This window comes from Nesoenas mayeri (genome assembly GCF_963082525.1).
Source record: "Nesoenas mayeri genome assembly, chromosome: 1".
Classification (NCBI taxonomy): Eukaryota; Metazoa; Chordata; class Aves; order Columbiformes; family Columbidae; genus Nesoenas; species Nesoenas mayeri.
The window spans coordinates 43,959,666-43,984,025 of NC_137541.1; the positions used below are offsets into that span (position 1 = coordinate 43,959,666).

The 24,360-nt window shown below is 39.9% G+C and overlaps 1 protein-coding gene across 3 annotated transcripts in view; it reads left to right on the forward strand.

Annotated features, from left to right (window-relative positions):
- ANKS1B (ankyrin repeat and sterile alpha motif domain containing 1B) overlaps window positions 1–24,360 on the forward strand; it is a gene marked incomplete at both ends in the record, with an annotated part of 434,431 nt that overhangs the window by 397,957 nt on the left and 12,114 nt on the right. For 2 of the 3 annotated variants that reach the window (XM_080342173.1, XM_080342174.1), the window contains 4 exons: window positions 3,132–3,206; window positions 8,521–8,649; window positions 12,893–12,964; window positions 22,797–22,883. In XM_080342173.1, coding sequence (XP_080198299.1) covers window positions 3,132–3,206; window positions 8,521–8,649; window positions 12,893–12,964; window positions 22,797–22,883 — 363 coding nt within the window. The remainder of the gene's footprint in view (window positions 1–3,131; window positions 3,207–8,520; window positions 8,650–12,892; window positions 12,965–22,796; window positions 22,884–24,360) is intronic. The other variant, XM_080342175.1, reaches the window with a different exon arrangement.

The window sequence follows — 24,360 nt, forward strand, 5'->3', positions numbered from 1 at the left end:
GAAGGCCACCAAATTTGACAGGCACAGTTTGCCCTTAGTGAAGCTATGTTGGCTGTCACCAATCACCTTTTTTGTCATGTGCCTTAGTGTAGTTTCCCGGAGGATCTGCTCCATGATCTTGCCAGGCACAGAGATGAGACTGACTGGTCTGTAGTTTTCTGGGTCATCCTTTTTTCCCTTTTTAAAAATGAGCGTTATGTTTCCCCTTTTCTAGTCAGTGGGAACTTCACTGAACTGACACGACTTCTCAAATATGATCAGTAGTGGCTTAGCAACTTCATCCACCAGTTCCCTTGGGACCCACAGAGTCATCTCATCAGGTCCCATGGACTTCAGGTTCCTCAGATGGTCTCAAACCTGATCTTCTTCTCCAGTGGGTGGTTATGCATTCTCCCAGTATTGCATTTGACTTCTGTGACTTGAACAGCGTGGCTAGAGCACTTACCAGTGAAGACTGAAGCAAAAAAAAATAATTGAATACCTCAACCTTCTCCATATCCTGGGTAACCAGGTCTCTTGTTTCCTTCTGGAGAGGACCCATTTTTTTCCTAGTCTTCCTTTTATCGCTGGCTTTTATATTGAAGCTTTTCTTGTTGCCCTTGATGTCCCTGGCCAGATTTAACTATATCAGGGCTTTAGCTTTCCTAACCTGCTCCCTGGCTGCTCAGACAATTTTTCTGTACTCCTCCCAGGCTGCCTATCCTTGCTTCCGCCCTCTGTGGACAGCCTATCTTCTGTAGCTTTAACGTGTGAAAGAGGAAGGTGAAATATGTAGGTGTGAATTCCTCAGAGAAGGGCATCACGTTGAGAGCTCCTAACTCATGGGGGGAGGGTGCTAACCTGTGAGTTTAGGTTTGGGAGAAGATGGGCTGAGGAGGGAGGAGTAAGAAATGTAAGAACATGTAAGAAATTACTAAATCCCTGCCCTTTTTAAAAATTGCACAACTTAAAGATTGCAGACGTGCTGCAGTGTAGCATTACCTGTTCCTGACTAGGATGAAAGCAGCTGATAGATGTATCTGGTGTATGTATACATTGAGGTGCTGCAGCATGGTGGGCTACCATCACAGCATCGCTGTTTCACCGCAGCAGCTCTGCTTGTGCAGCCTCTGCGGTGCCAGGACAGACAATGGCTCCCAGCTGATCCAGCCAAGGCACCACACCACTCCATAAAGGCAACTTCTCAGGAGGGGCAGGATTTAAGGGTGCTCCTTTTTCTCCAGAATATCAAGACGGTAAGAACTGGTTGTATGATATGACAGCATCATGGCAATCTCACGCCTGCGCTGGGGAGAAATAAAATGTCTGCTGGCCTGCGGTATGGTGCTGCCTTACCTTACTTCTTTCAGGACCCCAGCGAGTGTCAAAATAGTGCTACAGTATGTTTTCTTGATTACCAGATGATTGGGAATGCTGTACCTGGCTTGGAAATGCTTTCTTTTTTCTCTTGAAAACTGGAGACACAGCCTCCTGCCATGAATTCCCATTCAGGCATCCCACCCCAAGGCAAACAAATTTAGGCATCACAGTGATGGGCATGGCAAGAGAGCATCCAGAAGGCAATTTGATTGAAATACAGGAAAAAAAAATCATTAGTGCCAACTAATGCAATGTCCTAATAATGGCACAGCAGAGGTATCTGGAGCAGTGGTTGCTGCTGGCCTGGCAGTGAGAGTATGTGTTTGTCACATGGAGAAGGACTATGTTGTAGCAAGTTGCAGAGGATGAGGTAGAAGACTCTGAACTAAAATCAAAGTTTTTTATTAGCTAGAGCTATCAAAATGTGCAGCCCTGTATATCATGAAGGAGAAGAAAATAACTTTGAAAACAAGATGGGGAAGAAGAAATGAACCAGATATGGGGAAGCTTAAGAATTACTGAAGCTGGGGGAAGGGGTGCACACGCATACATTTCAGATCAAGGAGGAAATAAGGGACAATTAACAAAATTAGGCAGCCACCAGCCTGTCTGGCAGTGTTCAGTAGTCAGTCCAGAGGACGCCAGCCTGCCCTGACAGTAACTGGAAGTGATAACCTATTCTCTCAGCAGCCAGGTTTCAGGCTACAAAAGGTAAGAGTAAAAGCCATATTTCTAAGAACAGTTGCACTTCCTTGGGTTGTTTTGAGCATCAGTGCTAAATTCCTGCTGCTGCTGACAAGAACAAGCAATGCACATTCTTGCTACTGTTAAATTACTGATCTATTAATTGCTACCTATTCTGGATGCTGCAGTTGCATTTTTCATGCGTATTTATTGCCTTTTGTTGCTGCCTACTGAAGATACTGTGGGCAGATCCTACGTCTGATGCTTTGTTTTAGTTGCCTGGCTACTGTAAAATGTTATCTTAGCTTTTGCTGAGGTGTCACAGATGCTTTCTTGATGAGTGTCCAAACAAGGAAATATGTAAAAGATGCTGGTGAATGCTGTGCTTGCCTAGCTCTATTGCTTTTGCTAGAGATGCTACAGTATGCTTAATTTGCTTTGCTACTACAGACTGTCTGTACAGTAATGTAGGAGGTAGACTGAAACCTTTCATTTACACAGTGGGGTCATGGTCCATACCAAAGGTAATATCTGTATCTTTGTATGCAAAGGAACTGTTGTTGGAAGGAGATGGTGGGCAACTGCTTCACTTAATTGTAATGTGTTCTTTCATGGTAATTGTTACAAAAATCTTATTTTCCCTGTTGACTGTATTGCGAGATTTTTCTCTTCCTCTCTCACTGTGAAAGTCTCCAACAGAGAGAGATTCAAATCTCAAAACTTAATTGGGATGTTGACTTCCAACTTCTTCCCTGCCAAAAACTGAAAGTAACCAATATTTCTTCTGCTCTCTGCATTTACTGTTTATGCCTGCATAACTTTATCTCTTTACATCACCAGCACTTCTGACTAAATTGTTTACTTGTACTCACAGTTTGAAACCTCTCCTAAAGTCTCTGAATAAGCTATGTTTCCTTCCAGTCAATCCAAAAATATTTTGTCAGCAAATAAATAAAAAATTACTCTTAGCAGCTGTTTTAGTTCCTTCTCTAATGTTGTTGCAAACCTTTTCTTAATTATTCTTGCCTTTTGGCAGTTGCGGTGCATTAATATTTACAAGATGAGATGTAGTTTTCTGTTTATATTAGCAGTCCTCTGTCTGTGAGATCTGGACCAACCAGAATGCAGGATATCCTTTCTCATCGATTCATCAGGTTCATAATGTAAGATACAGCGATAAATGGCTCTGTTGTCACTCTATGGATGTACAGTCTGTTGCCGTGGTGTTATCTACGGATGTCACGTCGCTCAAATGACAGAAAAAAGTTCATAACTTGTCCAGCCCTCTTTTGGGATTATGTGTGCGCGCATTCGTCTATCGTGGCGTGTGGTTGGCATCTGTTGGCTGTATGGTGTACATACAGGCTGTATGGTGTACATACAGGACGTGGTGGGGTTGCCAGCAGCAGCCTCACTCCGTGGAGGCTTTGACTTCTGTACCTGCTGTTTTTCTGTTTGCTCACTTTTCCAAAGCGAGAAACCGTGTAAACAGCTCGGTTTGCACAGTTTCACCCCCACGATGTGTTGTGCTGCCCTTTCTGTGTTAATCTATCGGCTTTGCCCAGCTGAGGGACACACCGTGTTTGCAGAGGTGCTTTTGGGGAATTAGACGTAACGGTGGTGGTGCTCTGAATTTTCATCACTTGTGTGGCAGAGGCACATGTGCTGTGAGCGTGAGAGCAAACCTGGCGGTCTGTGTTGCAGCGTGGTGAGGACAACAGCCAGTCACTCAGCACAGCACTTCAGAGGATCTGCAGATTCCTCCTTATTTCTGTCATACAGCTGCCTCCTGGGTGCATTGCTGCCAGAGGGGGCTGTTTTGGCTACCGAGCTTTAGAAGCTTTAAAAATGTAACTACGCCACAAACCTGTTTCCGTTATTTCAAAAAACAAAGATAGAGGGAGTTAAAAAAATTTCTCTCTAGGAATTAAAACACAAGTAAATAATGAGGATTTGGCTGGTCCAGAGAACATTTAAAATTCTTACAGGGAGAAAATTATTAATTTTTCAGCCAGAAGCGTTGAATGTGTGTTCCAGTTTATTGTAGTCATGGTGACTAATGCGTGTTACCATAACCAGGCATGAGGCTTTAACAGGTGAAAAGTTATAAGATGTGGTCCTTGTTAAAAATGCATACATTTAACTCAGGTCTATTTTTTTGTGTGTGTGTGACATGGAGGGGTTTGAACTCATTTTTATAAACAAATGAGGCAGGTGTTAGAAGTTGTATTGAGGTCACTTCTTACCTGTGACTGCCTTTGCATCCAGGTGCCTTTAATGTGAGTTAAATACAGTTCCCAGAGAACGGGATGAGATAGAAAAATGTGCAACAATTGTAAAAAAATTACCTAATCACAGTAATCTGCTTCCATAGCTCATTTGACATCAAGCATCTAACCCTTTCTAGAGCACTCAGAAGTTCACATCTCCCCATTTTCAGGGTTAGGAAGGACTGTGAGCGCATGAGATATTGGTCTTCAAGGCTATGCCCTTTGTGGTTAAAAGTTGTTACTGTAAAAGGATCAGATCTTCACCACCATGGCACCTGACTTGAGACTGTTTTGTAACACAAATTCTTTATCTGCAAAATGCAGAGTAAAAAAGAAAAATCTTCTTTCTCAAGATGACTGAGCCCAGAGAGAGGAAAGGCACTGGTTAAAGGCATGGGGAGGTTAGAATACTAAGATGCAGGCAGTACAGCAAAAAAACACATGATAAATTGCACAGATGTCTGATGAGCTGTAAAGTTAAATGAGGAATAAATTATCTCTTACCTTTCTACTTCATCAGAGAGATAAAAATCTCCATATGTATATTGTGTCATAAAAAATACATAAGCTTAAATGTTTGATTATTTCTTATAATTGCAAATTAAATATTCAAACCAGAAAATCGTTATCCTATCATATCTATTTTTAAAAATGAAATCAAACATCATAGTTGGTCCTGCACAGCAATTTACGAACTTTTCCATACTGCTTGAAAGTGTTCTAGGTGATTATGAAGGTCCTGAATGTCTATACATCACCCATGAGTTGTTTCACACCAATTCCTCAGATTTAGAACTACTAGTAATTCATATTTTTCTACTCCAGACTTGAGACTTGTCATATCAATTATTCTGCAGGTCAAAGATGTTCCTACTTTGTATTTTACCTGAAGTTAATTGCCATCATCACATCCTAAATCTCAGAATTTCAGTATTTGGCTAGAGTCAGTCAGCTGAGGAGCTTCTTTTCTTCTTGTGGAGGATTTTAAGCCTATATTTATGGAAGTATTTAGCTATATAAATCTTGTTTAAAAGCTTTTTTCCCATTTAATTAAAAAAAAAAGGGGGGGGGCGGAATTACAAAGGGAATATGTAATAGGAGTTAAACTTCTAAACATCTTCATGGATCTGGGCTTTGGAGACTACCCTGTTATGACTCAGTCTAAATAGGTAATGAATACTAGCAATAGTGTGGTTTAAAATTCTAAGGGGTTTGGTAAGAAACAAAAGGAAAGGAGACCTAAAGCCACTTCTGCTGAATATTAAAAAAACACTTATGATACAGTTACAAAAGAAAATTTTATGACTATGTTTAACATGTCGTCTTCATCCATCATCATAATGGATACTTATGATGTTTAATTTAATGCAGCTTTTCTTAATAGCTGCTCACTCTACAAGAGAGGCTGAAATATATGAAAGAAACAGCAGAAATCCCGTATCTCTGTGTTCCCTTAACCTCCACTGTATTGCATGTTGAGATCATCCTAGAGACACGTACAGCAATCTTACAAATCTGTTTTGTCTCATTTAAAAGGATCAGGTATTAGGATGATTGTATATATTTATAGACCAATAAATGGATACAAACGAGTGGTCTCCATGCAGTCCCTCTGTAAGTGTCTCATACACTAGTTTTACTAGCCTGCTTGAAGATTATTTCTGAATTCCTCGAGATTGTTGCTTCCTAGCTCCTTTATAGTATTGCACCAGTAGGAGAGGGAATAACTGTTCCTCGATACCGCCCTTCATTTACAGACAGAAACAATACAGTTCTTCATGCTTTTAATATATTTCATGCAAAAGGGAGTCAGACTGTAAAACTATGTACTCATTTTACTCCTTATGTACCTTGTTTAAATTGTCAGTACTATTTTCTGCATGTGAGGAAAGTCAGCTGCAGACCAGGGCAACAGAAGGGTTTGGAGCACTACCTGGGGTCGCTCATTCCATAAAAATTTTCGTTCTACCTCATGGCCATCCCCGTGCTTCCTCAGTGGAAAGACCAGCGGGCAAAAGATGTACTTTTATAGCTTCTGTGTCCTGAATTTAATCCTGTTCCATCACAGTAACATTTTGATAAATGGATAGGATGTACCTCCTGAGATCTGCTTCCTTACACAGAGCATGCAGGTGTCTTTATTAGGGGGGAAAAAAAAAGTCTGTTTTAAGTGGTCTATTACCTATGCCCTTCAACAGTTCAAAAAAGACAGTTGAGCACGCTGTGAGAATTTGTGATGGGTGAAATCCATCTTTTCTTGTAGTCAAATACAAGCTCCACTAATAAGGATGCAGATCCTTGTCCCTTGTAACATGATTGAAACCTTATTTTATTAAGAGAACTGCTTCTTAAAGAAATCAAATTCCCACTTCAGATTAAACATGACAGATTCTTCCACATTAGTGGTCAGAAAGATTCATCTATGTGGATATGGAATGCCAAAAATTGGAGCAATTGCTCCTGCTGATTTCCCTTCAAAATTTGAGGTCGAAGTCCTATCCATAGCATATAGGCAACTTAACTAGGCAAAACAGAAATTACAATACTGGATAATTTGTAGATTTGCTAATAGTGCCAAGATTAGCTAGGTTAGACTTGTTTTATGATGTTCACTTGCTTGAAGTTACCATATCGGCAGGGTAATGTTGATGTTTCCAGATTTATCTCTTGCTTTTCATTGCAGAGTTGTGTGTGTGTCATTTCATTATTTTGTGACACATGAAAATGATGTACTTGTTTTGTTTACTCTGTCCTGATTTAATTAGTAGGATGTGATAGTTTGCCAGACTTTTGAATGTCTTCGATATGAATTTTTTCAAGTGGTTTTTGATGCTTAGTTTCTTTGTGCTTTGAAAATCTTAACTTGTAGCCATATTCTGTGAAATGCTGATGACAATTCCTTGCCAGCTTCAACACATATTTTAGCAATATGACATGCTTAGAAAATACACAGAGGTAAGTGCAGGTAAAGAAAGAAGTAGCATAATCCAAATTGAAATCATACAGCAGCATAATCCAAATAGAAATCATACAGGAGACAGCAAAATAGTTTGAGAGAGAATAAGCAGGGGAAGAAAGAGAATTGGGAAGGAGACATCTGATCCTCAAAAGAGTGGGCAGGAGCGAGGAATCCAGAGATACACCAGACCAGACAGGATAGGGGAGAAGTGGGCCTGGTGACAGGGAAGAGGCTCAGGAAGAGAACTCCATCCATGGGTCATTTTCAGTTAAAGTGAGTTGATGCTGATTTGGCAGCATCCCTCATGTTGAGGACATGGGCAGCATGGACACATGTGAACGACAAGAAAGGGAGATCACAGTTAAAAATCAATAAACTCGATCATTTTTTTTTTTTTCGCATGAGCCTACAAGGTGGAAGGTCATTCCAGGCCCAGTAAAGCCATGTTTGAAAATAGTCAGTGGCAGTTGAGACTCAGACCAGCACTGCCACGCTGGGGACATTCCTGTACGGATGCCTGTATTGGCTCTTTTTGGAAGGGAGAAGAGTGTCCTGTGAAGGGACTTGGCAGCAAACCACAGTCCTACCCATGTTCTCTGCGGGCTTTGAGGAAAGAGAGGAGATGACAGTTCAGGAAAGCAATCACCTATATCAATGAGAATGATGAATGTGGAAGGGTAATGTTACGAACTCTACAATGAGACATCAAGAGAAGGTGATCAAAGTAAATATTCGTAAAGAGATTAAAGAATGCCCCATATATTTGGAGAATGTATGATAAGCCTTAAGATCAAAGCACAGTCTCAGTTATTTAGCCATTTAGGAAAGTTAGTTATAGGTTATATGTGCTGGATAATGGAAAACTCATTAACTGTGAAGAAAAGCTTGTAAAACACATAGCGGAATTGCTGAATGGCATTTTTGTGCACCTCATGATTTTTTTTCAAGTACTCTCATCCTCATAGATATATTGTAAACAGTTACTTTTAAGAAACATTTCCGGCACTTAATGATTTTATTCTCAAAGCAAATAGATTTAATTAAAGCCTCATTAAACATTCTAGTGGATGGCTTTGGATTATAAATTAAATCATGAAAAATGTTGTAGGAGTTATATTCCCTTATTTTAGAGACATGGCTATATGTGTAGAAAATAAATTATTGTTAATTGAGCACAACAATGGGAGGCTACTTAATAGTGAATTTGCCGGCAAGTTCTCTTATATCTTGAACAACTGTGATTTTCAGACAGGAGACTGGGGAGAGCCTTCCATTACTTTGCGACCTCCAAATGAAGCCACAGCATCAACACCTGTACAATATTGGCAACATCATCCAGAGAAACTCATCTTCCAGTCGTGTGATTATAAAGCATTTGTAAGTGTTGATAAATTTAGTGTATTGATTTGGGGTTAGATATATTCATCTTAGATTTTGATAGACTGTTTTTTCATTTATAATATTTTTTTTTAGTCACATTTAATGAAGCTACTTCCTCTGAAATACTGTAATTGTAATAAATGAGAAACAAGGATGCACAGGACTTTTTGCTATTAATTTTCTGAGATATTGCAGTGAAAGTAGCAATAGTGTTTGAGAAAAGACACTATGAATAAGTGGCTATGTGTTGTAAAAGTGATAGTGAGAGCAAATGCTTCCACTTCTCATCTGTCACAAAACCCTTTCTAGTACATATGGAAAAAAAAATAATAATATGGGATCCTCATACTTGCCTTAATGCTGCATGCACAGTAGTTGAAGTATTGCCGTGCCTAATTTTATATGCTTGTCTTTGGGGAAAGGAGCTAGGAAAGATGGTCAGGGTCCTGAAGCAGTGTTTTCCATCCATGGGACAACAGCACATTCAGACCTCTCACAAATTTATGACTACTTGGAGTACCAGTAACATTCAGTTCCTTCAGGGCAGGGTGTATTTATTTCTACCTCCCAATAGCTGTAACCAATTCCCACTTCACGTCTTTGGAGAAATGGAGTTTCCCTCTACATCTAAAGATGTTTAGTGTTCTTTGACTCTTATAAAGGCTTGTGCAGGAGAGGAAGGTCTCCTGAAGTACAGAAAGTCTTATTGAAGACTTTGTTTCTTAAATGACAAACACTTTTCTGAAGCCTTGAGTTCTCGGTCAACAGAGTTGGGGGGCTGGTGCTTCTGGGGAGGCGAAGAGGTGCCTCAGCCCACCTATTTAAACTCTTGCATTGCCCCTTCTGACTTTGCTGGAAAGCCTGTTAAAGTTGCTGAAGGTGCTTCCCAGAGCACTGTGTCCTCTTCAGAGGTGGCCACCTAACGAAGAAAGGTTGACGTGTTTTACAAAGGAAAAGGGCTCAGTGGTTGTAGTGCCTTCGGCATAATAGCTGGGGGTTAACCACTTGTCCAGGACATGGGTTCTAGATCCTCTTGACCTGAAGGAGCTTGGATCCTTAGTGTTTGATAGTACTTCATAGGATAATGCTCATTTCACCAATAACTGCAGCATTTTGGGGAGATTTGGAGGCTGCTGGACCTGATTTAAAGCATATCTGGAAAGGCAGGAATTAGAGACTAAGTGTGGGAGGGGTAGAGCCTGGCTCCCACTGAGGGGCAGAAGGGATGTTACAGGCTTGTTTCCCTGGAGCAGGTCTGTGTCTTCCATCAGACCTTCATGGGGTAGAAATTGCCATGAAGGCAGTGATTGCTGCTGGATAATAGTTAGAACCTCTGCCTTCCTCTGCAAGTCACAGTCAAGGTCCAGCTCACCTGCTCTCAGTCTTGCTCTCCTCCAGTGTAGCACCTCAAGTTGAAAAGGAAGCCTAGTGACTTCTAGTTCTTTAAATATTTTTCATAGTTTTCAGTAAAGTGAACAGTTTTATCTCAAGCATACCTTTTATCTCATTACTTGATCAAGCAGTAAATCCATAATCCAATGTAACCTCTGTAGATTGAAAACCATGTGGATCATTAGAAAAATGAAGTTGGGATGAGTAGGAGTATCCATTCTACTGGTGATTAAGGAATCTCCAAATCAAAATATCCAAGTTATTGTTGATTATGGAAACCTCCCTGAGCTGTAATGACCTCAGCCTTACAGAGTAAAACTCTGGTTTGGAAGTTATAACAGGGGCAGCTCTCATTGTATGCCACATCACTCAGTTCAACTGTTGGATGTCCTCTGCATTGCTCCCATATGCGCTGGTTCTTTGAGAAGAAGCATTTCCAAAAGTGCAGCAAGTCAAAAGAAGGCAAAATTCCCTCCTAGAATTTCAGATTTTTCTGACAACTAAATTGGACAGTACCTCTATGATTTGTTTGTCTATTCCACAGTCCACCCTGGGAAGCATTTCTGAATGCCTGCAGCTGAGGCTTTTTGCTGCTGTGCAGATGGGACATGAGCTGCCTGTCTCTTCCTTTTGTTCTGCCATGAGCTAAAAAACACTACTGTTTTTCCCTAATGCCTAACCAACTGGTAGCTTTCAGGGAAATACCAATTTGTCATGCTGTTGTCTGTAAAAAAAAAAGATTAAAAATTTGAAGAAATGAATTGTATCCTTCCCAGAGAAGGCTAAGGATGCTGAGGGGGTCAGACAGCAGGATCCAGAGGAAGATGCAGTTCAACTCAATACACTTTCATTTAATTTTCCCATTTCAGAGCTTGCTTTAAACTTGTTGTTCTTCTGCAAGGGCGATATCAAGCCATCCCATCAAATTAATGCCCAAAGCTCTATTCATGTCACCATCGAGCCCCCAGCTGGACTCACAGCTGCTTGGTTTATGAATCTTTCACATCTGCAGTCCTCCAGGAATGCCCTTCATTCGTTCCTTTCTGCCTGTGTTTATCTGGTAGTGTTGGTGTTACTCACCCTTCCATTTATAGTGCCATGTAAAGTATTTCTCACTAATCACCATGCTGGCTACTGTCTACATTGAAATATTTATGCATTTTCTTGCAGGTCAGAGAGTCCTGCAGTACACACTGTGAACTGAAGGCTTTAAAGAAAACATCTCAGTTTAGGTCAGGAGACCAGAGAGTTGAAGCAGCACACTTTCTGTTCAGTTTCAACTGAAATGAAGCTGTTTCACTATCTGGTTGTGTCAGCGTAGGCTGTTTCCAAGGGAAGTCGGTGTGGCAGAATGAAAGGGGTCCAGCAGTGGTGTTAGGCTGCTGCAGCATCCTCTGTGAAGAGGCTTTGACTCCTCCTGCAGCTCACCTACCCCCTTCTCACCAGCGGCATGACTCCTCTTAAGTTCCTGTGTTGCTCACTTAGGACCAAAGACTTAAGAGGAGCCATGGAATTGCTCCTCAGTGAGAATGCCAAGAGAGACAACTCCGTGTCTGCGGAGGAGACAAATGGGCCAGCTTGCTGTCCTCTTTCCCCAGTTAAGCCAGACTTCCATGAGACACCATATAGAAATACATAAACATCCTGTTTGCACAAAGCTATATGACCATGTGAACATCCACAGATGCACACGCCTGTAACATCTGTAGGAGGAATGCAGAACATGGCTCTTGCATGGCCCTGTTGCCAGTAGCAAGACTGCTTACTCCTAGGTGAGGATGATGCAGACAGCTCCAACCCTGAAGGAGCCAGCACCGTTCACACGTGATCATAGAACGATAGAATGTCCTGAGTTGGAAGGCATCCACAAGGATCATCAAGTCCAACTCCTGTCCCTGCATAGGACAACCCCAAAATTTGCACCATGTGTCTGAGGGTGTTTTCCAATTGCTTCTTGAACATAGCCAGGCTTGGGGCCATGACTGTCTCTACTGAGAGGTCCTGGAAGCCCAGAGGAACAAATGTGGAGGAGCAGAGCGTGCTGTCAGGGTGCAGGAGAGCTCGAAATGCACATGCCAGCAAGCACCGTAGTGAGGAAGAGGCAGGTAGGAAAGGGGATGTGTCAGGGAGGCACTCGCTGCCTTGGGTACCCTTGGGGATGAGCAAGCTCCTCGGAGAGCACGGTGGCTTTCTGTGAGCTGAGCCAGGACCCAGGACCAGCACCCTGCTGCTTCGTCTCACCCAGCCCTCCTTCAGATCACTAAAGGCTACAGAATAAATAGTTCGGGGTCAGTCTTTTCGTAGGAAGAAATAATGATTTAAACTACTTTTCAATTCAGATTTATTTTCTCTGTTTGCTGACTTTGGGCTCTACTATTTGCACATAAATGAGTTACATACTGAGTACACAGAGGTTAACATAGCTCCTGGCCTTCATGTCCACGTGGCTGCACACATAGCAATATGAGTTTGGCAGATGGCAACTAAAAAAAGCAGATTCTCAATTTTTTAATAAAGTGGCATTTTAAAAATGGAATCTGTAGTATTTGCTTGTTGTTTGAGTGACTAAGGTGATAAGCTAGAAGACTTTCAGATGGCTCCTCATTTCAGAGGGCTCCATCTGATTCAATATGCTTGTTCCTGTGCATTCCTGTTTCATAGGTTGATTAACACACTGGTTTAAATGATTTATCAGAGAACTGCAGAGTAAAAAAACCTCCATATTAAAGACATATATTAAGTTGACTGTTACCACTAAGGTTGTTTTAGGCATTTTTAGTGCATTTATTCAAATGCTTGTCTGTTCTGAAATTCTAGTTAAATTAAGTTTAATGAATTTTTATTTTAGTATTTAGGTTCTATGCTGGTAAAAGAGTTAAGAGGCACAGAGTCAACACAGGATGCCTGTGCAAAGATGAGGGTAAGTTAGTGAGCCTGGCTCCTTTTCCTGTCCTCTCATAATATTAAATAATATCAACTTGTGATTACTTGTACTGTGCCCTTTTTGCTTTTATAATGTTCTGTTATGTGTTTGTTTTCATTTGCATTTCCATTAGTATTAAGTAGGAAGTATATTCTGCCTTTTACCTTAATTTCAAGTAATACAAAATTTAAAGGTAGATTCTTATTTTGCATGTTGTAGCTAAGAAGAAAACAAATGTATGCATTATGTTTTCCCTTGAATCTTGAAGTCTGTTTCAAAGTACTTTCCACACACTTTAAATGTGCCCATATCACATTGTTTTTATAAGCAGAATTTGTAGCTCATGTATGATAATGTAGATTGAATTTACTGTGTGAAAATATGCACTATATTGTTGAAGCCATTGTTTTTTACCTATGGTCTAATCCTACAGTCACATAATCCTAAGGATGCTTTTATGAGTTAGTTATGTGCTTATTGATTGAAGGATGAAAAGGGATTTAATTCAATTTCACCTGATGGTGGAAAAGCAGTTAGGTAAGAATATGTTTTCCTGTGGCTCTTTGGCCTGATAACTGGTTTGTAGACTGAGCCTCATTGTAATTTTCTATCTCCAAGAAATAAACTGCTGCAGGAAACTCCAGCCAAGCCACAGGCCAACTACACTATTTATTGCCAACTGTAGGTGGAATAAAAATGCACCTGTTCATAGAGATGGTGAACATACCATGGTCTGGCATGGTTAATTAATGAAGAATATAATTGTTTGGTAATCTACCAAATGTGTAAAATTACATAGATGAATGAGTAAAATTCTGTCTTCTGTGGATCTTGTCTTTTTTGCAAGATGCCTCTGAGCACTAGACAAAGCATTCGGATCAATTAGAAAGCTGGGAGACGTGTAAAATTCATGCAGTCAGACAACCATTTCCTCTCTTGGTTACATATCTGCAGCACACAGAATTTTGTACAAGCTGTTTTAGCTACAGGCTGGCAGTAATTCACGCTTACTAGATTGCCTGGAGATCTGTGGATTTTCAGCTAATAACGTGCTAATCATTCCTTACCTGGACTTAAACTCCTCTAAAAAAACCCAACAGCTTGACACAGAGGGATCTACAGTCACATACATGTGTTCTGGGGGATAAAGTGGGGCTGCAAGCCTACCCCCTTACGATCCAGTATTCAAACTGTCAAATTTAGCAGTTCTGGTTTTTTTAGGCATATGCCTGTGCACATCTTAGGGCAGAATTTGACACCGTAGTAGCGAGTGACATCTTCAGTAAGTTATTTGACTGAACTAGGAAGCTTAGCATCAAAAAAGTCACTCTAAATAATCCATAGTCATTTTAAGGTTTTTTTAAAGTCATACATTTGGCAAATTTAAATTATACACCTGAAAAACTCGGTGTTTGAAAACATATTTAATATAAAATATAATTTTTCTATTAAAATAAAAGAGTTGCACTAGTAGTCTATAAAACCATACAGGGCATTTACATAATACAGTGATTGTTTTATATATATTTATTTTTCACATTGTCTTTTGAAACCATTGTGCTGTGACAATGTTTATTTTCTGGTTTGAGGGGTTTTTATTGCAAAGAGGTTTGAGTAAAACAATTCTTGATCAGGATTTCATCTATCCATGCTATGTAGTCCTTTTAATCATATTCCTATTTGAGTCAGAAGTAAAAAACATTGACTTAATGGGAACAGATTATTATTTTAGCCTAAGTTTCTCAGTGAGAAAACTGTATCTTTTTCCAAAACTTTCTCCCTCTGGTTGTGTTCTAAAAATTGGTGTCTATGAATTTTAAGTCCAGTCTCTCTTAAACCATTTTGAAGTTTCGATGTGATGTTCATTATTGTATTTAAGTGAGATTTTTACATACGGTTGTACTAACATGATAGCGCAGCAATTTTTAGCATTTATTTTATTTTTCCATTTATATATTTCAAATCTATAACATGCTGTAATATGAAACATGTTGGAGGGGAGTGTATCACATATAGCCTTGTACCATGCTGAGGTCCTTCCCTACAATTTTTTTAATCTTTCTGGAGTTAGCCCCACAATAGTTATTAAGGAGAATGCATGAAAATTAGGTAGGTAATTTTTCTGCCAATGTGGCTTTAGCTTCTCCATCTTTAACCTAATGCTGCTCAAAACAAGTGTTGATATTCTCTGGGTATCTACCAGTCAGCACAGGCACAAGGACAAAAGAAACTCATCAGTGAAAAAAAGTATCTTGATCTTCCTCAATCGTTCATAGATCCAGAAAAACAACAACAATTATGTGTTTGCTGACTGCAGATCCCTCCCTGTTGTAGATGTTTCCTGTACTTTCAGTTATTGTAGCTGATGGTTTTGGTTCCCAAGGGAAGTACCATGCAGATACCGCCCCCCATCTCTGTACAGAGGGGCCTGCAGCAGCCTCCTTCTCGTATAGCTTGAGAGTGAAGGGAGATTCTAAATCTTCCATCATGTTAAAAAAAACCCGGAACCTGCCTTAATAACTCTTCTTGGCTGTACTTCTCAGCATTGTGCAGCAGTGTGCTCCAGCAGGGAAGATGATGGATTTGTTTGGGGAAAACCATGCAGATGCAATAGGCTGAGCTCAGCACGGGGGTCAAGGTTATACATGCTTTTTGTTCCCACCCAAATCGCAGATTCTTGCAGACATCCAAAATTATGGATATTTGGCAAGAACTGTGCGTATTAGAGGGATTGTACTTTATTTTTCCATTCACATATTTGCACTCCAAGGATGGATTTATATTTTATGGTTTCCTATTTGTTTCCGGCTATTTTCTTTCACAAACTCCCTCTGCAGTTGACAGCACTGTCTCCTTATCTCCGTTCTCCACCTGCTGTAAACTGACCTTTGCTACATGGAGATTAAATCTTGCTGTTCTGGCCAGAATAGATTTGTTAATTATATTTGAGAGATGCCTTCGAGAACTTAAGAGCTTTCATCTTTCTCAGCGTGGAATAGAAAATATTACAAGTTGTGTTTTCAATCAGGTTACTGCCTTCACTTCAGATCACCATAGGAACGCAAAGTGAGAATAAACTGTGTTTATATCAAATAAAGAAAAGGAATAAAGTTTAACTGGAGCTAGGAAGAGACTTATTCTATAGACTAGGCTCCAGCTGGTATTTACACATTTGAATTACTTGACCAGGTAGGAAGGGGATGATTTTATACTTACTGGCACAAGCACAGCAGCAAGGTAGACTCTTTCCTTGCCATGATGTTAAATCACTAATGTTGCATACATCAGTTGCACAGTCTGAGCCAATCAGACATTTACTGCAGCAGTAGGGAACTTAGATTTTGTTCTTGGATCCTGCCACCTTCCTGAATATTATGTATCTTTCTTAAACGTTTTCTTGCTAGAAAAGAGGTTCTTACATTTCAGGTCAAAGTTCTGAGGAACCAGCAACATAATTCTGTTCTCAAAGCAGGTGTTTAGAAATATCTTGCTAACTTAAGACCAGAATGTCAAAGTTGGAATTGTTACAAAACCTGCTTCTTCCGTCTCTGGAGAGAAAGATGCAAATAGAGTTGACTCTCTGAAAATAGGCAGGGTCGGAGGCATTCCTCCCTCATTTCTTCTTAGATAAAAAAGGAGGAGCTCAATATAGATGACAATGTCCTTGTTTCTGCGAATCCCTTTCTACTTTTCAGTCTCCGTTTCAACTCCAAAAGTGTAAGTGTCTTCCACAGGCCTCCTCACTATGCAAGCAAATATCATGTCAGGATCAAATACTGTATATGAGAATTTAGATTATTCGGTCTTTGTTCTCTTAAGACTTGTACATCTGTTTCTCCTGTGTGGCCACTGCTTTGGGAGGGCCTGCAGTGGGACAGGCACATGCATATTACTCAAAAGGAAAAAAATCAGTGGTAGGAGGTCTTAAAGATGTTCAGTCCCTGTGCACATCCACAACATGTTCTTCAGAGGACTGCATGTCCTTGAGCTCTGTGGCTGAAAGGAATCCGTGGTGCAGGAGGGATGTGCTGCCCTTTCAGCAGCAGATGAGTGTGTACAGATATTGCAAAAGCAAAAAAATCCCTTTTATTCTCAATTAGATGAGCTGCAGGTGCATCTCCAGTGCAATGCTCATATTAATGATGTAGCTTGGAGGCATCCACTAATTGTGGAGAAGTAAACAGTCTTGTACTGCAGGGAGTACAGATGCTCTCTTATTCCAAGAGGTATTAAATTATGTCAGTGATGCATTTTTAAGCCTTTTAGACTGAGAAAAGTTAGTAAATATTTGTTAAAAGGCAGATTGTAGTTTCAAAAGCGGCTTCAGAACTAACTGGTCAAAAACAATCTTTGACTTTTTATTTCAATTTCATCTCATGCATGGTATTGTCAAAGTGATTCACTCAAAACGAAGTGTTTCATGAGGCTTCATAAACCTCAGATAAGTAACAGGCATACGGGTATGATACTAGATGGTACCAATACATATTTTTAAATGTACAGTTTCATGCATTTAGAATTAATAGTTCCTACCAGTGTGGAAAATGTTCAGATTCTCTTAGTGAAGTGAATTCCTCTACATAATTAAATAGTAACATTGCCAGCTAGAGTCTTTAGATCCTCTTTGGATATCTATTAAAAACCAGGATACAACAGAATTAACAGATTCATTTGCAAAAGTAAAAAAGCCAAGATGAAATCTTAAGGTTTTACAGGCTCATAAACTTGTACTGAAATGTAGGTATGGAATTTTTAGTGACTTGGCATAGTTGAATGATCTCTTTCTACTGTGTATTTGCAAGATCAAGTACTATTACATGTGCAGTAAAACCTAAAAATGAACATGGTTACTTTTTGATGACTGTATGAAAGGTGAGTAATCCAGTTATAAAGGTGTATATAAGTACATGAAAGTGGTCAATGTGACAAAGTAGAAGTACCAGTGCATCCTGTTTCCTCTTGGCAGGAAATAAATACATGAGATTAAAGTATTGTGAGAGTGAGCTGGATTACACTATGTGCTGCCGTATATCAAGTGAATGTGTGAGCATCTTACTCGAACATCATTCTATGTGTGTTCCTGAATTTCACATTCAGCTGCACAGAAATACCATGTTTTATACACTGCAGGAGTATTCAAAAGTGTTGGACTAGCACTCTTAGTTGTGCATAGAACAATGTATTGTAGTACAATCCTGTCTTGAAAGGATTAAAGGCACTTAAGGTTATATATTTTGTATTTGCATGTATTGCCTGTTTAAAAATAAACAGCTACTTTCTATTGTTTTATTCCTAGAAGAAAGTCTTCTGCCTCTATAGCCATCATCAATTATCTTGATTTGTTAGACACACTGGCTGGATCTCAAATTATTTGGAGTTTAGTTTGTGTTCTAAATAAATGTTAAGCAGTTCTGCAGAGCCTTTGACTCAAAATACAGGTGGAAATTTTTTGCTCACTGAAGATAATTTGTAGCACTATACTATGGAAATCTATTTAGAGTCTGCTTGTATGGTGTTTTTTTCAGTGAAACTAAAGAAAATTTGTAAGATCAGAAGCAAACTTGCTCTCTCACTCTTTCTCTCTCTGACACCACTGCTCTTGTACCCCTTCATGACCAGTTTCAAAAGGAAGAATTGGGTGCAGCCCTGTCCAAGGCTGTACAGGGTTTTGGCCCTGTCCTGCATAACAGGGCTTCAAATGCGAACTCAGAGGTGTCTTAAATCCAGACCTTTATTGTAAAAGCAAGCACTCTGATAACTATGCAGTTTTGCAAGAGGTGCCCTCCATTCTGAGTGCTGAGGGAACAAAGCAGCTTCATTGCAGCAGCTGCATCAAAATACAGGAGAGGCTGCTGTTCCTGGTATTCTTTATTTTGAAGAAAAAAAAGCTCTTTGTTTCTTTGGGGTTCTGGGGAAGCTGAAGAAATGCCCCATTAGATTTAGGATGGTGATGCTTTCTTCCATCTTACTGTGTCCTCAGTCAAGCCTGCTTTGTGCTTCTTGAGTTACACATGGCCTGTTCCTACATAGTCATCTACCTGTCTGGTGGGAAGTATTTCAGAAGTGGGTCCAAAGCTCAGTCTCTCTTGCATTGCAGGCTGTGCAGCATTAAGACTTCTCACTGTCAGAGCAGTGCACCTGAGGAGACAGGGCATGCACATCTGTCCTTATTTGGATGACCAGCTGATCAGAGACAGGCACTGGCAATGAGCCTAGAAGAAGCTTGCTGTTCATCCAGATGATTTTCCTAAAGAAGTGTGTTAAACAGCCAAAGTTGCAGGCACAAACAGTAGAGTTTATAGGAACTACGACCAGTTCCAGGCTAGTGAGCGCTTACCCATAGACAAGGTCCTGTAACTATGATTGCTTCTACATGAGGTAAAATCTAATCCTGCTACCATGGTATGAACATGCCTTGGAGCATTAGACCATATGTCAGCATGCATGTGACATCCAATGCCAGCCTTCAGCTGTGGCTCCTATCACTTTGGCTCAAGTCCATATGCTTCCCATAGAGGCACCAGATGGACAAGAACATTTTGTCGCTTCATCATGTCCTCACAGAGTCTATACTGTGACTAGAACCTGAAAAATCCAAGGAAAGGGAATACTGACTTCAGTGTCCTACCTTCTTCTCAGATTCTGGTCACAGGCACAGGTGGAAGTGCCCACTTGGCCTGCACAGAGGTGCAAAATGTCTGACCGTGAAAGCTGTGAGACTTCATCTCAACATCCTAGAATTTAGAGCCAAAGCAGTTACAGTGTCTGAGTTAATTATATTTGTGTTGTATCTCTGAAAACTTGCATTACACATCCTTGCAGCCACCTCCTCCATTAAAAACAAAGGACCAACACGCAAATGGTATGAGCTCACCATGACAGCTCGAAATTGTTAAGTCTGGAGACTGCTTGGAAATAATAATTACACAGTGGAGTTCAGTTACTCCATCACTGGGAATTGAGCAGGGGGTTGAAATAGAGTTGTGTGTTTTTCATGACAGCACTGTCATAATAACCAGAGATGTTATTCCTTTTACCCAACTCTTGTTGCAATATGGGTACAAGTGCAGAATTGTTTCCCAAAATCATGTTTCTGCAGTGGACTATAATCTTCCAGAACACTTTTGCACAAATCCTGAGGTTTGTACGTTTTGCAAGCTGATAAGGGACATTAGGACAAGGGGTAATGGTTTTAAACTAGGGGAGGGAAGATTCAGGAAAACATTTTTTTACAATGAGGGTGGTGAAACACTGGCACAGGTTGCCCAGAGAGGTGGTAGATGCCCCATTCCTGGAGACATTCCAGCCCAGGCTGGACGGGGCTCTGAGCAAGCTGATCTAGTTGAAGATGTCCCTGCTCATTGCAGGGGGTTGGACTAGATGACCTTTGAAGGTCCCTTCCAACCCAAACCATTCTGTGATCCACTGCTTCTTCCCAGCTGAGACAGTTTGGCTTAATGAATTACAAATGTCCATCGGTCTCTAATTCATTTCCTAATTTGCTGGGTAAAATTTAATAGTATCTTGATGAGCTGTTTCACTCATATACAGTCTTCTGTTCATGACCTCGATTCAATACTACAGATCAAGGCTGCTCTAGACAAACCCAGGTGAATGTGGAGCAGATAAGGAAGATGATTAAATTAAAAACTACTGGTCTAGATGAAACAGGACTCCCAGATGGTTAGTACAACACGGCCTTGCCAACAGGAAGCTTCGCCTTTATGGCAAATAGTGCAAATTAGATGAAAAAGCTGAAATAAATTAACTTAGTAGCTGTGTTTGTATAGTGTGTTGGAGGAGAAGAGGAATTTTGCTGCTAAGGAGGCAATGAAGGAGATAATTACAATAATCAAAATAGGAGACAAAGAGCTCCTGCGTGTAGCTATCGGGATAGAAAGAAAGGACAAAAGTTGGATGATTGCTGGGTTGCCAGATGATTGAAGTGGTGTTGTCATATTTGCGAATATTTTGTCTGGATATGAGCACATGTGGGGTGTATTGCTTGTTATTCTGATAGATGTCTGTACTGCTGCTTCTGTACAGTCACTGTCACACTTTCTGTGCATTGAAATTGAGTTTTATAAAAAGACTCATTTGAGTTTTGTTATAGAGACACATACGCACGTACACACAGGTAGGTACTTGCTCTGCTTTTGGCAGTGATACTGTTTCTTTCTGCGCTTAGTTCAGAGACATGCAAATCCGATTAGTCTCTTCCTGCAGATTTTCTTAGGTTCTTCAGGATGTTTTACCACTTAAGCTTTAATTTTTTAAAAGTGCCTAGCCTTCTGGGTGGAAGAAGTTTTCTCCAGGATAGATTGACACTTCATTGTCATTCTAAATCTCTTGTTGTTTGATTCAGAGAGATGCAATGGTCCTCTCTGTTACATGGATGGGTGAGGCTCTACTTGAGACTTTAATTAGAGATTTTAGCCATCATGGCACAAGACACTAATTGCAGAATGTAGCTGGATCTGTAACTTCATTTGATTTGGGAAGGAAGGAAATCTGATAAGGGAACTCGATTTCAGGTTTTTTTCTTTTCAGCTTTTGTTCTGCTCCTCAGTTGTTACCATCACCTATTTTTCAGACAGCTTTTTTTCAGATTCAGTCTGTATTTTCAAGATTGAATCTGTGGTATTTTATTTTTCTTGAAGAATACAAAACCACCACTTCTACTTCATTCAGCTGCTCTAATGATCTTTCTAGGTGCCAATTCTAGACCTTTCAGTGCATTTACACTCTCATTCCATGTGCTGGTATTTCTTCATCTTTAACTGTAGCTGAACTTACTGTTTCCTCTCAAGAAAATGTTTGCTTGATCTCTGTGTTTGTTTGCAGATACTACCATGACTGAGTGTTCTCTGAACGTTATCTACATTATTTATCTACAGTAGTTTTGTATAGAATAGTCTTCTCCATTATTGCCTTCCACGTAAAAGATTTTAAATAGCTATATATTATGCCGTATTTGTTTTTCCTTTGTTTTTTGGGGTTTTTTTTAGCAAATTTAATCTGTAAACTAATCAACAGGTTGTTCTGCAGAGAAATTAAATCTATGTCAAATATTTGCTCAATCTGTTCGGCAGGAAATATCTTTGCTGTGTGCATCACTTTGAAGGCACACAGAAGTAGACTAGCATAAAAGAAAACAGCCTTATAAGAAGACATGAACTGTAGGTAGGAGAAGCTGGCACTGAGGGAATGCAGAATAAGCCTCCGTGCTAATTCACGTGTAAAGCAGCTTCCAGCAGCTGCTGCGCTCGAGGAACTGCAGGCGGTCAGATGTGACAAGATACAACATTGGACTGTCAGATTGACTGGCAGGCCTACAGGGCTGCGGGGATAGCTCGTGCCATAAATACAACTGCAAGAAGGCAAGAGAGTGAGATATTTCTAAATAACAACTAATTGGAGCAAAGGAACACTACTACAAAAAGTACAGCGCTGTTGGTTTTCACAGCTGGGAAGGGCAGGAGGAGAAGAGGCAGCGGTGAATGGGGCATGTCAAATAGATGTCTTAAACACACACGTTTTGGGAAACTCATGATTACATGACTGGACTTTTTAAGCCTGCAAACTTATTTCATTTTCTTCTCATTGTGCTAGGAAAGAGGAGAATTTTTACCATCCTCGCAAAAAGCTGTAAAGCTCTTTTTAGTTTTCTGATTAGAAGGCAGCTATTTCAAAAACACAGAGCATAGTCAGCTCAAGAAAAAGTCAAATATTTGAATACAAAAGTACCTTTTGTCTAACTTAGGTATTTTGTCAGGAGAAAGATCACTGTTCTTTCAATGCAACATAACTAACAACGTCTTTATTTCAGAAGTCTACAGAACAAATGAAGAAAGTACCAACTATTGTCCTATCTGTCTCTTACAAGGGAGTCAAGTTTATTGATGCAACGAATAAGGTATGTGTAATTGTTCAATATTAGGGTTTTTTTCCTCACAAATAGGAATACCTATGAGGCTGGCTCTGTAAGAGCACCAGGCCAGAAAGGGGACAGAGTTGCACTTTGTGTTTTCCTCTCATTTTTTATCTTCTCTCCAAAATGAATGTAATCTTATTGTCATTCTCCAGAAACTCAGTCTGGAGGACAAGTGAAGCAGCTTTAATGGCTCATTTGGAGAACATTGTGTCCAACCTTCTGCCATTAAAAGGCACGCTTATCACGAAAGACATTTGGCAGGGAGCCTCTGTGGAATCCTTTAACATATTCTTCCTCATACGGTCCCTTCAATGTGCAGAAAATAGATATATATTTGTTCATTGATATAATTTTGGGGAAAAAAAAAAAGTCTCTCAATGAACAATAAAAATGCAATGTTTGATGCAGGGCCAGCCATTGTAAGACTAAGAAACATGAGCTTTGAATGTCCTTTTCAAATGTCAGAGCCTCTTGGAGAGATATTTTCCTGGCCATTTGACTCCTTGAAATGCAGCAGCTTCTTAACAGTTGTTATTCTGTATTTTTTCAAATTCCTGTGTGGCAATGCCCCTGTGCTTTGTTTCTTACATTTTAGATACATACAACATCTTTTTAAAAAAAAATTTAAAAAAAAATAAAAAAAACACAAACCAAAACAAGCTCTGTAAGCAGGAGTAAAGTAATCCATGAATTTCTGTTCTTCAGATGTCTAAATTGGCAAGAAAATGCAGTCCGTACTGATGCTTTGTATGAAGAGTAATTATCTTTTCTGTTATGTGACTAAAGCTCACTATGCAATATAAAAAATAAATCTGACAGCCCAGCTACCTGACCAGTTTAGTAATGTATATAGTAGCTTTGTGTTGCTGAACGTTAAGACGGCACGGTACATCTAAACCAGTATCTGTCAAACTTGCCAAATCAGTCGGTTTTTAAAGGTGTCTAACTAGAACTGGGTTTTAAGTGAAGAAACAAAAGTAGATTTGTGAGCTTCTGCTAGAGTTTGGAAGCTGTATCCAGGGTTAGAAGATGGCATGAAATAAAAACAGTGGTGAAATTACTCTTATGTCAAGTCTGGCATATTTGCCAGAGCAGAGAGGCCAAGGATTCCTGTCAGCTCCTTTTTCTACCATTGATTCAAAAATGAGCTTCTACAACTCCTATTTCTTTTATGTTCTCTGATGTGCGGACATAAATCAGGACATTGTAATGCTATTAACTCTAACTTGGATAAGGCTGTTTTCAGTGCTTAAATCTCTTCTGTAGTGTAAAGGATGTAACCGTCCTTAGGTTTACAAAAAAAATCAGGAGAACAAAACGAGTTTCCAGTATCTCTATGCACAGTACATATAATCTCACATAAGAAGAAAACCTGAAAGGAGTTTGGCAAATTGCATTAGGTGACTCTAAACCAGTCCCACTGAAATCTTATGCCTAGTAGTGCAATAGATGTATTTGG